A 17,062-nucleotide genomic window follows, 5' to 3' on the forward strand; every position below is an offset into this window, starting at 1 on the left:
GTTCTCACTGACCTCACCACCAACACCCTCCACCTTTGTGCATTTAAAACTAAAATGCCCAATGAACTGTTTGGTCAAATGTCTGTTTTAAAAGGAGTGTAGGTTGGAGTAGAGTCCTGAAATGTTTAAAAAAAACCAAAAAACAAAAACCAACAAAACAAACCACCCAACCTTAAATGGTTCCTAGGAAACACTGTGGTAGACAGACAAAGAAATGCTTGAATGCTCTTCTTCAGATGAAGTGTTGTACTAGTTGCTGAATGCAGTCCCACTGAGCTTTTGGAAAGCCCTGTATTCTTACAATTTAGCAGATAATCCAGGATTATAGGATGGAGGATTTCCTAGGGGTCAAAAGACAGAAGAGTTGGTCACTTTTAGCCACTTAAAGATACCTCTCGCTAGACAAGAGCAAAAATTCTCTGGCTTCAGCAGGCATCCAACATCTAAGCAGTGAGGTACAAGAGATCAAAGTTTGAGTGAAGAAATTAAGCGGAATCCTTCAAAAACAGGTCTAGAATCCATCTTAGCTCATAGCATTTGTAATTTAAAAAAGGAATAAGTCAGAAACTAGAACCATGTCATCTAGGCCAAGGTAATTCATGTGCCTTTCACCATATCTTTCTGAGCCTTCTCAGAAGAAGCAGGGCTGGAAGAAAAGCATTTATCAAATGCTTTATCAAGCATTTCTCAAGTACAGGTTTTAAGACATGTAAAAGGGACCATCTCATCTGAGAAAGAAAAGTCAATCTTGGAAAACATCCTGAAAACCTGCTCCTAAAGCATTGTCTTAAACCATCCACTTGTGGTCTGCTTATCTGACGCATTTTGATGAATTTTGTGGGGGATTCAGGGATCCTTCTTCCTGGCAAGGTGAGTTGATTTCACACCACTTCATTTATTAATGAAGAATGTCATGGTATTATTGTCCCTCACTACTGGCACATGGTGATCTTTGGTGTTCAGGAGGAAGGCTGAGCTGAGTTGGCCGTTCATGTCTCTAATATGCTGGTAAGCAGATGCTCTTCTTTGAGGTCCCAGAGCCCCGACATTCAGAGGCTGAGCTCCCCAGCCTAAGCAGTGAGACCTAGAAAGTTATCCAAGTTTGACAAGAGTGCATACCTTTTGCAAATCAGACTTAATACCTTCGAGGAAGCTAAACCAGATGCAGAAGTCTGATGTAAAAGGAAAAAAAGATCTGTGTGTCTGAGATCGGGGTCAGTAAAAGTCAAAGAGCCAAACTACTGTGAGGATAAAAAGAAAGAAAAAAAGCAAAGGTGCAGTTGTAGTAAAGAAGGCTTAGGAAACAGATTAGATAAGGTTGCTGCTTGGAGAAGCACAACTGCCATTGAATTGAATGCTTGAGAGGAACAGAGCATGAGAAAATATTCTTGCTTTGTAGTGTGTATTAGACGCAGGAGGAGGCATGCTGAGCACACCTCTTCTGATATTACTAAGACTAAAGAGCATCTTCCTCAAACATGTTGGCAAATACTCCGCTGCAGTGTGAATCTGCATATAGGCAATCATTTGTTAAAGAACATATTTCTGGTGTGTTCTGATATACAATATAACTACTAGATATATTTTGAAGAAGCAGTAAGATCCAACCGGTATGAATAAAAGTTGGCAAATCAGAAAGATGGGAATACACAAATAAGGAAGCAGTTATTGGCAGTGGTTTTGCTACTCCCAAATGCTGTCAGGCTGTTTTCTTAATATGCATTCCAGAAAAGCTGACTCTTAAGAAGCTTAACAAGAGTAGTAAAGAGGTTTTGTGAATCAGTCCCCTTTCTCCTTCAGAGAAATGAGTTTTGTTATCTACTGTTTTCCTTCCTGTTCTGCTTGCTTAGTCTCTCGTCCGTTCTCTATTTTATTTTTCCTCCCTTACAAAAATCAGTTTATTTTCTAAATCTGTGCCATCTCGGCAACATCTCTTCAAAGCTGTGCTTGCCACATAGAGTTCCTCTTCAGTGCAGGCCTCAGCTCTTCTCCTTATGCCAGTTGGCCCGCTCTGTGAAGTCCCCACAGAGGACATGGAGAGGTAGTGGTCCTACTCTACCTCTTTTCAGGAGCCATATTCCAGAAGAACTGAGGTTTGTGGTCTTCCCTTGTGGAAGCTAGAGGGCAAGAAACGGGTGATTTTTTTTCTCAATGTACCTGAAAAGAGAAGAGCTGGAATTGGATGAGGTGATAATGATACAGCTGGATCTGACCTAAGGGAAGGGCTTCAGGTTGGTTAAGCAGGAATGCTCTGGGTCTGGCAGAGCGCTGCCACTGGGTGAGAAAGACATAGACATCTTCTCTTGTACATCGTCGTGTGAAAAAATTGAGGAATTTGGACTACATACTTTTCTGCGTCTGGGCAAGAAGGAATTTAAAATTTATTCATACTTCTTTCTGAATGTGTTAGGAGTTATAGGTTGTATGTATCTGCTGCTTAAGTAAAGGATGATGCTGATACTTAAATACAAGTCTAAACAAAAACAACCTCTACCCTAGATCTAATAGCGCTGACGTGGTCCTGACATCCCCTGCTGAGAGCTCTAGACTACTACTTGTGTGCAAATCACTATAGACATATGGAGAGTTCTCTTTTAAGAAAATAAATCCTGTTATTGCTGAAATGAAGTATAGTTTATTTCAGAATCTCATGGGAGAGAATAATTAACGCAAACAGCAAGACTTCTTAAGACCAAAACATTTTGAATTCAACAAACGTTTAACTACAAGTCATAACAAAAAACCCCAAAATTACATTGAGTATCTGCAGCTCTCATCTGAAACAGAACCATGTTGTATAAGCTGGTGTCATGGTTTAACCCCAGCTGGCAACTAAGCCCCACACGGCTGCTCGCTCACTCCCCCCCGGTGTGATGGGGGAGAGAATCAAAAGGGTAAAAGTGAGAAAACTTGTGGGTTGAGATAGAAGTTTAATAGGTAAAGCAAAAGCCCCGCACACAAGCAAAGCAAAATGAGGAATTCATTCACCACTTCCCATGGGCAGGCAGGTGTTCAGCCATCTCCAGGAAAGCAGGGCTCCATCACACGTAACGGTGACTTGGGAACACAAACGCCATCACTCCGAACGTCCCCACCCTTCCTTCTTCTTCCCCCAGCTTTCTATGCTGAGCATGACATCATATGGTATGGAATATCCCTTTGGTCAGTTGGGGTCAGCTGTCCCAGCTGTGTCCCCTCCCAACTTCTTGCGCACCCCCAGCCTACTCGCTGGTGGGGTGAGAAGCAGCAAAGGCCTTGACTCTGTGCAAGCACTGCTCAGCAGTAACTAAAACATCCCTGTGTTATCAACACTGTTTTCAGCACAAATCCGAAACATAGCCCCATACAAGCTACTATGAAGAAAATTAATTCTATCCCAGCCAAAACCAGCACAGCTGGTAACACATTTGGTTGTATTTTAGTTTTTTGCCGTATCAGATTCCTAAAGAAAGTCAGTTATGTTTAAAGTAGTAGCTCTTTTAATTGCATTCTTTATTCTTGCAATTCTAGTTTGTAGTATGTAATGTCTTATATAAAATCTCTCTTTCTCTTTAAGGCACAAGGAAAAGGAAATTCAATAGACTACAAGAAGGTTGGTAAATTATGTTTAAATCTCCTTATTTTTAATGTTTTTTGTAATATTTTCAAGGATATTCTTGACAGTTGAAACTTCCTTATTAAAGTCAGGTTATAATTTGTGTGTGTGTATGTGGAGGGAGAGAGAATGCCTTGTGCAGTGTCTTGATTTTAAAACGCCAGTAATAGTCAGCTATACTGTAAGTATCAAAAGTAGCTATTTAATAATAATTTTTGCCATTATTTATCCCATTTACTTCCCCAAACTTGGTTTTGAAACCAGACTTCTGATGGCTTTTGCTGTCTTCTTTTTCTGCAGTCATTTGCACGTTAGCTCCCATCAGTGGTCTCTATATATTGATAGAGTATGCTGTTACTTTTTTTTTAATCTCACCTTAATGCCATGCCATCTATTAAAAAATATACATACACTTCTAAAAATAATTTGTGTTTCTTCCAGTCCCCATTACAACTTTTAGCGAAGTCACCACTGTATTTGCTACTCGGACTGCTCTATAGTAAAGGCGGACCTGAACTAACTAGCATATCTACAGAAAGTAGCTGGGACACCATAAAGCTCTTAGAGAGCTGCAGGATATGGCTGAGAAGGTTCCCCTGGTTAAATATTGGAGCACAGCGTGCTTGTGGTGGAGACAGAAGATGACATTGTGTCCCCAACTCGCTCACTGAGCACGAGCCTGACTTGTTCTGAGTCTTAAGTAGATCATGAGCATCCAGTTATGTCCAGCATCAGTGAGAAATAATATATAAATTATTGAGCCACACGCACGATTGAGAATTGCTTCTTGAACTGGGGCCTGAAGGGTGTTACAGCTGTGACTGATTGCTGCTAGTATGGAAGGCTAACACACAGGTACGGGTCAGACTTTTATTGTAATTATTCTGTATTAAGAAAATTTATAATTTGGATTATTAAAAAAGCTCTCTGTCTTTCCTTCCTCTTAGAACATAAAAAGGATCTCAACCTTAGCTTGCTATTTTAAATCATTGCGCTTTTAGTTTTTTCTACAACAGAAGAAAACTGATGCAACTGTGACTTTCTAAATCACCAGTGAGAGCACTAAATTTCTTCTTCAAATATGTGAGACACTTCTGTGAATGTTTAGGCTAGGCCACTTGCTTTTGTAAGTCCAGAATGGGTTTTCTCCTTTTAATTGTCACAGTTGTGATCTGCCCAATGTAATTTCCATAGTTTAAAAAAAAAGGGGGGGGCGGAAGAAAAGCATCTAGAATTGCTTTACTGAATTAAATATTTGTCAGTGTATTCTGTATTTTAACTGAAATTATTTCATATTTTGAATCCTTCCCACAAAATTTAAAAACTTACAGTGTTCTTAGGCAACTTGGGCACTTGAATAAAAGGAAAGAAAGGGGAAAGCCCTTCAAGTTTTGTATTTTGAGCAATTGACTTCAGCCAGAAAGCATGTGATTTTACTAGCTCCGGGTAATCATCTCTTACACAAGCACAGATATTATGAGTTTAGTAATGATAGTGAAAAATTCTCCATGGTTTTTGTGAGCTCAAACAATATTCAACTTTGGCTTTTGTAGAAGTTAGTTTCAAAACTATGATGTCATGTCCCTCTCTTCTATGTTTCTTCATTTAAAATAAAAGTGGTCATTAGTTACATCCATCCGAAATGAACCCAGTAACCTGTAGCTCACCCCAGCATAGTAGCTTGGCCAGTACATGCACAAAGCCAGGTAGAAGGCATGTTGTGCAGTACAAATTAGTATTTTTTTTTTGCCCTTTGCTGTGTTGCCTTTATTTCTACATCACTAGAGTCAGTGTTTTGCACGTTGCTCAGTCTTTTCTTCTCAGCATCAAGGTCCCCTCTCATCTTTCTATTCAGTTGCTAGACTTACCTTAACGTTCCTAATCAAATCTGGGGGCTTGTTTCTCATTGCGTCTCCAAAATATCTCCTCTTTAATTTTGTAAAAGTGAAGGTCACCAAAACTAGCTGTAGAACTTCTGAAAATTTGTATGATTTTTGTTCTTTTAATTTTTACTATGGACTTCAGTGTGCCACTTTAGTTGAGATAAAAATGTTGTTCCTTTAGTTGAATTCATAAATGTATGTGTAGAAAAATTGTTAGCTGTTTAGCCCGTTTAAGAATATTTTACCTTGCTCGCTGTGGCTTTCAATTAAAATAATGAATGAAGGTAAATTTGAGAAATTGAGATCTACCCATTTAACATGCTTCCTTAAAAGGCAAAGGTCTTGTCTTATTTCAATTTTGAGACTGGTCAAGAATTTTGGATTGTTCTTTTGATGCATGTTATATTAAAATGGTATCCCTGATTTTTTTCACTGAAAAAAAAAAATCTAGATGGTACTAGTAAATTTAGTGAGGGCTCTGACATAAATATAGAAGTTAAATACTTTCTATTAATTTAATTAGGTCTGAGACTGTCAATAAGGTCACTATGTTCTGCAAAATTTTTAGTATTTTTTTTTTTCTCCCAGCTTTTCTCAATGTTTTTATCAGGATTTTGATATCACAAAAGGCTTATTTTAAGGTCTGTGTTTCTGAATATATTTTATCACATTAGTATCTGAATGTTTCACTTTTTTTTTTTTTCCTACAGTATCACACCACATCCAGACAAATTATTGATCTGTCATTGTGGTGTTTGAAAGTCTCTTCCAGAGATGAAAAAGTAGTTTCAGCTCTGTTTTAGTGGTATTTCTCAGATAACAAAAGAGAAAGTACCAATATATGGCAGGGACAAAATTCATGTATGTCACTGAAAGAGACAGCAACTTTCCTGTCATCCTCATTTGTCTGTGGGATTTTGGCAAAAATGTCAGACTTTTTAAAATCAAAAAGCTTTTATCCATTTTACATCTACTTTGCATGCAAGATAAGCTGTGTAATTCTAAAACAACAAATTGAGATCCTCAATTTAATTGTTACTATTTTATAATATTGATTAAAAACTCTCCACTGAAGTAAAGGCCTTAATGGTGCTTGGCATTATACAGACTTGTTAAATGAGTGTGACAAAGGCACAACTAGTAGCAGAAATGAGTAAGCTAGGAATAATTCTTGTTTTCTGGCCAAGGCTCTAAAAAGATTATAAGATAAGGCTAAATAAGGAAATAAATCCTGTGTTTTGCAGCCAATGAGTATGCTACTGCAAGGATTTGTTGGTTTTCTAAATGCAATATTCAGAAAAGATAAATTAAGTCAAGTGAAAGAGGACGTAGCAAAACTTTATTTTTTTTTTTTTACTGTAGCCCTGTCCATTTGCTCTGCTGTCTGTTACAGAGGCCTTTCATCCAAACTGGCATGGGAAGTATGGTACATCAGCATAGCATGCTGTGACATACTTTGTTGGTTTGTATATGAAACAGTGCATAACGTTAACACAGGGAGCAGATTTTGTACAGTACTGGAAGTAGCACGAGTCAAGAAGTGGTAGATCCAGCCATTCATACACTGCCTGGCACTAATGTCTTGACTTTCCATACGGTAGGAAAGAGAGAAGAAAAATGGGAAAGGTCACATTCGGAAACAAGGAGATTTCTCAGTGGTAGCCTACTGTCATGCAACTAATAAATAACAATAACACAGTGCCATCCAGTTGCATTAGCAAGAGTTGCGTGGCACCCCCTCCCCAGGTCACCGTTGACTACCACGGTTAGTGCATTCATCCTGCTGCAGTGCTGTCTGCAGAGCTGGTTTACAGTCCCATGGTGTAAACGACAGTAGTCCCGCGGTTCTGTTTGTTGAAATGCCAGAGAATCATCATGAGATGTGTTGTGGGACTATAGGCCATAGACTGTTCACTCGTTTGCTCCTGAAATGCAGCAGAGAGTTAGAAACAGAGGACTGTTGTTTGTAGATGCTTATGACCTGTGGCAGTTTTCCATGAAAATTTGTCTTGTTTGTTTTGGAGCAGCCACTGCCATTAGTTTCTTTTGTTATGTATATTAAAAAAACAGAATAGTCAGTGATTTAATGAATATAGGGTTTTTTAGATGTGTTAGTAATATTACAAAAGCAGCCAAAACCATTCAGAAGCAGCAATTTTCTCCTTTGTTAGAATTATCAAGGTGTACATCCAGTACCAAAAATCAGTTGCATCTTTGTTTTTTAATCAGTGGGTATTTTCCATGGCTTCTTTGGGATGAGAGTCCAGCATAACTTTTGTTTCATTAAAGCAAACAACTATCACATCTTTTAACATAAATATCAAGTTAATTGCTTGTGTATGCTAAGATGACAATTAACAATCACTGTTTGCATTAATGTGATTTAAGAAAGTCATGGTTTTTGGTAAAAAGTCATCACTTCACTACCATTGTTTAGATTTAAAAGCTAGTGGGCCTTGTTAAGTTCATTGTGAAAGACAGAGAAAGGCATAAGGAGAAGGAGTTGGTATCTCTTTTAAAATATTAAAGGGTCTGTACAATCAATCAGTGTCTCAGGATGACTTGTAATTTTTTGGCAAAGTGTACTACAAGAACTGCATAACAGCTGGAGTAGCAGTGTTCCCTGTAAGCAGGCCATCTTTCCTCTGCTCTTGGGGGTGACTCTCTCCAGATCTGGTCTCTTCCTCGATAGGGTGCTTTTGAGTTTGAAGTAAAAAGAGAATTTTTCTGTTTGTCAGATGAGTAAGGAAAATAAATCCTACTCTACTAATGAAAGTTTCTGCAGGGTGTTTATGCCCTTTAAAGATGCATTTCTTTACCTTTTGTATAGAAAAAGTTTCTAAGAAAATATTGGATAAATACTGCCCTAATTTCAGCTGGCATATCATGGTGCATATAGCCAACAAAGGTTTAAAAAAAAAAAAAAAAAAATCTTATGACGTTATGAAGTGATGCAATTAAATGATTGTCCAGCCCATTTTGAGAAGGAAGAGCATAACCCTGTGTCCAGCCACAAAAACTGCAAGAGTATATGCTGAGACATTTCAAGGTGCTTAAAGGAAAAATTTGACAAAATTGATCTACTAGCTGTGAAACATGTCGGTACCTTTTCAAGGTAATGTTTCAGCAGTCTAAAACATCAGTGCTTATTGAGCATGGTGTTCCCACAACAGAGAAAACAAATTTAGAAAAGCCAGTGCAGAACACTGCAAACACTTAGAGCATTATTCAGTCACTCAGCCACAGATCAATTTAAATTTTGTGTTTTGGAGTTTCGTTTTGATTCAGTGAGTACTGTGCACTTCAGAAATGTAGAATGTTTTAGCTCACTTCACGATCAGAAAGAACGCATGATGTTTGAAGATTTCAGTATATAACAAATTTAGCTGTTTAGGATCATTCTTCTAAAACAACAAAGAAAATCTGAAGTTACTTGTTGATATCTTGTCACGTAAATAGTTCATCCTAAGTTTGACCATTGCAAAAAAAAAAAATTCAAGAATTTCAGTGTTCTCATTCTCCCTTTGCACATAAAGTCTAGTACAGCCAAAATATTCACCACATATTCAGGGAGTCTTCCCCCCCGAATTTGTTGTTCCCTACAGGTAGAGCTATCTGAAAGGAATCCTCTTTCCTTTGGCTAGGAAATAAGGCAGAAATATCTCAGCAGAGAAGATTTAAAGTTAGTTGTCTTTGTACTTGAACACCTGCTTAGCTTTTGTCTCCTTTAATTCTTCAGTCTCCAAAATCCAGTAGTCCCTAGCTTGCCTCTTTGACCTCTCGCTGCCCTCAGACAAGCCATTCTGTCCAACGGCAATCCAGAACAGTTGGTCTGAAAGGCAAATACTTAACTTCTGTGGTATGGATGAGAAATTTTCTCTTTGCCCTTTTAAAACAAAGAGACTGGGAAACATAGTACTTTGAACTCTATTCACAGAATCATACAGTAAGTTGGAAGGGACCGCTGGGGGATGTCTGGTCCAACCTCTCGCTCAAAGCGGAGCCAGTGTGGGTTTACTCAGTGGAGTTTTGAGTATCTGCAAGGACAGAGATTTCACAGCCAACCTGAGCAACCTATTCCAGTGCTTGACCTCCCTGCCGGTGGAAAAGAATTTCCTTAGGTCTAATCAGCATTTCTCATGCTGCAACCTCTCCCCGTTGCCTCTCATCCCTTCCACTTACACCTCTGAGAAGAGTCCAGTTCTGACTCCTTGCCAATGAGGTGGTTGGGACAGCAATAACAGCCTTCTCTTCTTAAGGCTGAACTAAGTAATTCCCAGCATTTCCTTGTAGACCATGTACTGCTCCAGCCCCGTATCATCTGGGTAGCCTCCCACTGTGCTTGCTGCAGTATGGCAATGTCTTAGTGGGAATCCCAAAATTGGGCACAGCACTCCAGACACAGTCCCACAAGCCCCAAATAGGGGGTAGTAATTGCTTGCTGAATACGCTTGTTAACACAGCCCAAGAAGTGATGAGCTTTGCTGCAAGGACACACATGTGTGTAGGTAACTAACTACGAAGAAAGAAGAGTATAGTTGAAACATCAGAAAAACAGGATGTGGACCTCTTGGCCTGTTGGTCATTGATTTGAATCTGGTTGAATGTTGTCAAATCTGGTTAGAGGCAACTCCTGTTGGATGACCATTTAGTACCATATGTGAAACTAGCAGTTGGTTTTGAGATCCACCACCACCATCACCATTTCATTACTCTTTGTATATTTGTAACAAATCAGTAGAATCTAAAAGCTGTGTAGACCCTATCAAGGTTGTTGATCCAAATGTAGAATATCCGTTATGAATGTGCCTAAATACTTCATTAAAAAAACCCCAAACATTAATGCTAGAAAGTAGGAGCAGAATGCGAATTCACTACAGTTTTATATATGGTTATTCACTTATGCTCTACTGCAGGAAATAATTTCTTAATTTTAACGTCTGACTGGCTCATAAGCAGAGAGATGGGACACACAAGCATACTCTTTTGGTTTTATGGTGGACTTAGAAGGGTAAGTCGGTGAACAGAGAAGTAAAGTTCTCATCCGTAAGCATCCTTCTGTTGCCGCATGTAGGGCCAGAACCATGAATGGACTATATATGGCTACATGGCCATTGCTCCAAAACTACCTCTGTTTTGTCCAGTAGCTTTTAACATGAGAGATGGAAGCAGTCCTGAGACCAAGGTCATGAACCCAGATCCCCCTTTTCATAGAAAGTGGCTGCTGTTCTGGGTTTTGGTTCTGTTCTTGGACCAGCAAACCTCAGAGGGTTGAGCGGAAGATGCCCCAACTCTAGCTATTTGGTGCTTATGGTTGTCTCCTGAAGGATAGGAAATGGAAGCTTGAAACCAAGGTGCTGATATAAAACTCTCCTTTCCAGTGGGCAATCTCTTTTCCAAGGGGCAATCCTCAAGGAACAATCCATGGCTTTTTACCATTTATTTGCAGGACATGCCTAGAGTGTGTGGGTGCAGAAGGAGATAGTGGAAAGCAGCCTTAAAGTTGGAAGGGCTCAGAAAGCGTCCCTTTCTCCTCCTCTTGGTTTGCTGGTATAAGATGACCGAAGAGAAGGAAATGACGAGAAGGGAAGGAAGAAGCTAGAGAAATAGAGCCCAGTCTCTCACTCAGCAGTTTGTCCTCCTGTGTGTATTCAGAGCATTCAGAATGAGAAACCCTCAGCGCTTCCCTCCTTTCCATATCTATTTTCTTTCACTCCTTCTGTAACTCTTGATCAGAGCCATCCCTCCTTCCAGCCAAAGACTAGGGGAATGAGAAGAAATGATATTAAATTCATTGTAGGTCAAATGGATTAGGCCAGGCTTTGTGCAGATAGAGCAGGCTGAATGGAGCAAGACCCTTGATGTGTTCTGTTCTCAGTGCTCAGCCAGGCATCTTTTTTCCCAGACTGTGAAGATAATGATGTTGCTGTTGCTTTTTCTTAGTTTCATAGAACAACCTTCAAATATAAAACTTCGGGGTTCTAAGCTTCATGTCTACCAGGCAAAACTGTCAAGCCTGATCAATATCTGAATCTATTGAGGAAAACAGAAGATGCTGAAGGAAAACAGTGCTGGTATGTTGGAGGGGGCATCACTTCTCATCTGAGTCTTAACTTGGCTGCGCTATTGCAAGACTATTCTTTAAGCTGAATTTAAATAACCAAAACCCAGTCAGTGATTTTTTCCAGATTCTTGGCACCTTTAGAGTGAAGTAGGGCTTTAGTGCCAATGGTCTAAACAAAAGCTTAAAAGTTAAAATGCAGTATTACAGCATATCTAGTAGTTCAACTAGAGAAAAGTGTGTTGAAGCAATCTGTATTTTGACTTGTATTCAGTTTTAATTATTGAATGCCACTCTGAAGAAGGTTGTGTTTTAATGATGGAATAAATTCTTCCTACAAATGCAAATACGTTTGATGCACAAAATGATGCCATATAAGTAGAGACTAAAAGAGCAGATTCTTTTATTTAGAAGAAATTAATGAGGGAGCTTAATTAAAGTTTCTAAAGTAACAAATAAAAGCAGTTCATTTTGCTTTTCTGTTTATTTGCCTCAAAAATTAGCTGCTCCTATCCAAATGAAATTAAAAAGTAATACATCTAAACTGGATACATTGATTTTTTTTTTTCTAGGTACTTAGTTTGTGAAGTTCATTACATAAAATCATTGAAGCTCAAAAATTTAGAGTGTGTGTGAGTGTAACTGTAATACAACCAACAGTACAGCTAAAGTCTTAAATTAGTTTTTTTGGCATACAGCAGGGCTACTGAAGCCTGGTCTCCTATGGAGTTATATCCTGTATTTCTTTAATAACTGTCCCACTACAAGAAGCCCAATTTGTACTCTCTCTTTTTTTTTTTTTTCTTTTACAACCCCAGCTGAGATAGAGGTAGCATGCAGTCTAGTTAATCCAGACTGGTTTGCCTCAGTGTATGCTTATTTGAGTTGACCAGCTGATTCTGCAAATGGAATAGAAAACAGGTGAGTTTTTAAGGACTACAAACTGTTCATTACATAGGATGATCTCTAACTGAAAAGCTGAGGAAGGAGCTTGCGGTATGAGCAGGTATTTTTCATTTTCAGGTTCCTTGAACTTTGCTTGGAAACATTCAATAGCGGATTAGTCTGATTTTTGTATAGTGATTCCTCTGTGTATAGTTTGACACGAGCTTTGCAATTGTTTTGGCTTCGAGGCACTACGTGTGTCTAAGGGCTTACACAAGACAAGCGTGTAAATGGATTCTGTCCTTGCGTTAGAATTCTCCCCCTTTCCAGATTTTGGTGTTACGAGTAAGTAATAGTACATGTATGCAATCACATATGCTTGAGCTAATCTCCTCTGATCTTTGACCAGTTTGAAGACTTTTTAGGAGCTATTTTCTTTCCTGTTTACATCTCAATATATACTTACATGAGTATTACAAGGTATGCTAAACCTTTTTAATGAGCTTTAGCAAATTAGCAGAGTTTGCTTCAAGATGTGTGGGTTCTACCATCTCGCAAAGTTGTGCCTCAAGGAAGGGGGAAGAAACACCTTTTCACACTGCTAGCGTACCTCATCTCACCTATCCCCACCTTTGCTGTAGAGCTGTTGTTATATGGCTGATTCCCACTCGTTAGAAGATGTGTTGAATTAGCTATGCAATGCATTTATGCCTCAGGGCAAGTTCCTTTCCAGCGCACAGTGCAGGAAGATTCTAACTGAAGTGGAGAATAAAATTTTTATGAACTGGGACTTGAACACTCAAGTGCTGTAATATGCTTTCAGCTAATTTCATCTTTAAATACAGATAATGAATCCATTTCAGTTTGTATTCAGATAAGAAATGTCATTCATTCTGTATGAATGCAAGTATCTGTATAAAATGGGTGACTTTTACAATTTGGTCATAGCTTAGAATTTTTTTTTCAATGTGATTTAAACTAGATAGATAAGGTTATACTGATGTATTTGTAAATGAATTGAGGCATTGGGCTGTGTATTGGAGGAAAACATAATTTATAAAACCCTGTATAATTAGTTACTGTAGATACCTGTGTTCAAGAAAAGCCCTTTTTTTAAAAGCCGATACAGGGATGTAAGCCAGCTATGAAAGCCAGGTGGGGCACATTAAAGATCATGAAATGCTGCCATGCTTTTGGGATAATCAAATCCCAAAGATCCACCTGGCCTTGGTTCCCAGGCTCTGGCATGAGGCATCAGGCTGGAGTTAGTCTGGGGACACCTGTATTTTAGGGTGGAACACGTAACAGTGTTTCATGACAGTCTCATGATGCCATTCAGGAAAAAATAATAATTAAAAATAAAAAAGCCCTTAAGTGTGATTACTACTTAGAGCTTCAGCTAAGTTGAGGTACTGGGAAAAAACAGCATGTTTTGTTTATCATTTTTGTTTGTGGTATTTCATAGGAAATTTAACCTGTCATTTACCAAGTTTTTGAGGTGCCAAATCTTTCCAGCAGCTTGCCATGAAATGTCTGTTATACCATGAAAATATTTCTTTCTCATATGGTGTATCACCAAACCATTGTCAAATTCCCTGGCCTTATTGAGAAGATTGAGTTTGCATGGATATAGCTCAGTACGATAAAGTTTAACACATCCCATTTTACTGACAAAATTTGCTTTTGTCCACTGTAACAAATGTAATCATATGGTATATAAATAGAAACCCGTATTACAAAAGACAAGAGTTCAACATTTGTCATCCTGTGCCTGTTTCCAAAAACAGAGGATGGAATGGGTGTTCATAAAATCCGATTTTTGACTGCAGAAAATGAGAGTGTGAGTGAGCGGCTGGTCTGTCAGTTCTGCACAAAAGCTCTCAGGCAGTGGCTTAGGTATTAAATGCCCAGATATTTAAAAATGTTTTTTGGTTTTTAATTAAGTGTGCCCTTTGGAGAGCCAGCATCTTTCAGGTGATGAAGTAATGGGTGATGTAGTTTAAATTACCCACAGTTTTGCTCTAGTGGGGAGCCAAAACAGAGCAGCTGAGAGTATTTAAGAGCTTTGTCTGATGGCTTCGGTTCTTGCCTTTACCTTGGGAAAGGGCGGTGGAAGCCCCGTGCTCTCAGAGACAGTTGTGCGTGCCGGCACTGCCGAAACCCACCCCGTGTGTGCCTGTGTTTTCTGACAGCTGCAGGAAGCGATCAAGGCCGGCAAAGGTGTGACTTCTGCCATCGACCTCTGCCGCTGCCACGGAAACAGAGCGCTGGCGGCCCTGGAGCGCTTCCCTCCCTCCGAGGCCAGGGCCGCCTTGGCCAACATCGTCTACGCCGTGACCAGGTTTCCCTGACCCGCCGCCCCGGGAGGAGCTGCTCTCCCTCCGCGGTCGGGAGCAACCCGGCAGGGAGGCCGACGATGCCCCGCACCGCTGGTCACCTCATCCCCCCCGTCCCGTCCCGACGGAGGAGAGCGTGCCGGCTGCCGCCGCCGCCACCGGCAAAATTCGGGAGGGGGAAGAAGAAAAGGTCACAGCCGGCTTTCGCTTGTCATGCCACAAGCGCACTTGAGGCTGCACCGGTAGAAATAATTAATGAGTCCCGTTTCCGTGACCTCAGCAAATGGACAGGAAATAAGGCGGTATTGATTGGGCACCGGCGGGGACGGCGCCAGGGCGGAGGCCGGTGGTTTTCCTGCCCGAGGGAGGGATGGAGGGGCGTGAAGATGCAGGTGTCACAAGAAACCCGCTCAAACCTGCCCAGAGAGAGCGAGCTGCCGAAGCCGGGAATTAACGTACCCGCTTATCAAGGGGAAGGGCCGTTCGGGGGATTAATGGGGGAAAATCCTCTCTCTCTCTGCATGTGGTCATGTCTCCTCACACTGTTTTTATGTATTCAAATGTAAAATTACCCTGTGCCTAATGCTTTCCGTATTTGAGAAACTTGCTGAGAAAATGTGTCAAGCATGGTAAGTAGGAGCTTTAAAATATTTAATCGAATATTAATTTGGCTCTGTTAAGGGAACTGATTGCCTGGGTTTTATGCTGTGCGTATATAATATGTTGCTCTGGGTCAAAGAATGAGGTTTTTCCAGCTCTTCTCAGGGAGGGAATATCCCTCCCTCAGATCCAGCAGTCTGTTTCAACACAGTCTTACACAAAAGAATTTCGTAGGTTTGTGACACTTGCGTTCATTTAAGCCAAATAAATGTTAGTTTGTAAGGCTAGACATCGGCCTTTGGCAGAAAGGAAGAAGGAATGCTCTTCTGTGAGTACAGTCTTTCACCGCACTGAATAAAATACAGAAAATACTGGAGAAGTTTTGAACCTCAGTGTGTTGAATTTTGAAGTCCAATTACAGACAGCATATAAGGTGTATCAGAAGCCTGCAATTTGAGACCGTCTCTGTTTTGTTCATAGGAGATGATTTTTGTGGTTTGCATGCATGCAATCTGAGAACGCCGTTGACAAGAAGGCTGAGTTTACATAAATGATCTAGATTGAGACTCAGCTACTTTCTTCCTTCTGTGGTGTAATTACAGCCCAATCTGGAGACAGCTAGCACAGCAAACAGATTTCATTACATCCCTCACTCAAACACTAAGTGGAGTTATTTCTGTTAAATTCTCTCCTCCCTCCTTCTCCCCCTGCATTCGTTCCCCCTGTCACACAGCTTGTTTGTCATAGTCCAGCGTGTTGCATTCCACTGAATGCAAAATATAAATAAAAACTCTGTCCTAAAAATGTACTGAAAATACATCCTGCATAATGTACATAATACTCTGTGTAATATATGCCTATATTATACCATAATATTATATGTATAATAAGCAACCTTGAGAGACAATCTTTGTTTTGAAGCAGCATCCAGAACTCAGGACTCGCTTTGTTCTGGAGAATGGCTTCAGCACCAGACCCCTTCTTGCTTGCACGTTCTTTCTCGTGCCTGCCCTGGCATTTTCTCTCTTCCCAAGTCTCTGGCACTTCTGCCTGAGTTAGTGCTGTTGCTGCAGCAGGAAGGCTGGAGACAGAAGAGGAGCACCGAGAAGCGTGGATTAGCCCAGGCAGTGGCAGTCACAGGCATCTGCCTTAGCTAACCACTGTACATTTTCACCTGTGAAGTTCCCTGAAGTTCTGCTAACGTAAAACATGTGCTTGAAAGAAATACCTAAATTCAACCAGAGTCATATTTCAGCTTTTTTTTGGCTCTGGTTTTTATATATTACATATAGTAGGAGCCATACATCATCTTCTCTTTGTTTTACATCTATGCTAATTGGTTCATAATGATTTAGGGCTGCAAGAAGCTTGGGTCTGCTGGAGATATTCTGAGCCATCTCACCTCAGCTGTGTGAAAGAAATATCAAACATATTGCAAAACTGTGTACACCTGGTTTATTTTTTCATGAAAGTACAATTTTTTTATTTGTACTTTTTACTAATAAAGGGAAATCAGCAAAAATTAATGACTTTTTTTATTTTTATCACGAGAATGTTCTGCTTGCTCTTAAACTATTCTTCAACCTTAATTTAAAAAAAATCAACATGAATTGTCCCTTATTAATATTATCAAGTCATCTTATATTTAAGATATTTGCCTATAATTGCTGAGGAATTTTTGTTGTCTTGTTTCCTCCAGGTA

At 39.8% G+C, this 17,062-nt stretch overlaps 1 protein-coding gene across 2 annotated transcripts in view; it reads left to right on the top strand.

Annotated features, from left to right (window-relative positions):
• PDSS2 (decaprenyl diphosphate synthase subunit 2) overlaps positions 1-15,254 on the top strand; it is a 121,294-nt gene extending 106,040 nt beyond the window's left edge. For both annotated transcript variants that reach the window (XM_050894977.1, XM_050894978.1), the window contains exons 7-8: positions 3,557-3,592; positions 14,617-15,254. In XM_050894977.1, coding sequence (XP_050750934.1) covers positions 3,557-3,592; positions 14,617-14,775 — 195 coding nt within the window. In that variant the 3' untranslated portion in view covers positions 14,776-15,254. The remainder of the gene's footprint in view (positions 1-3,556; positions 3,593-14,616) is intronic.
• The last annotated feature ends 1,808 nt before the right edge of the window (positions 15,255-17,062 follow it).

The sequence above is a fragment of the Gymnogyps californianus genome, chromosome 3 (assembly GCF_018139145.2).
Source record: "Gymnogyps californianus isolate 813 chromosome 3, ASM1813914v2, whole genome shotgun sequence".
NCBI classification, from domain to species: Eukaryota; Metazoa; Chordata; class Aves; order Accipitriformes; family Cathartidae; genus Gymnogyps; species Gymnogyps californianus.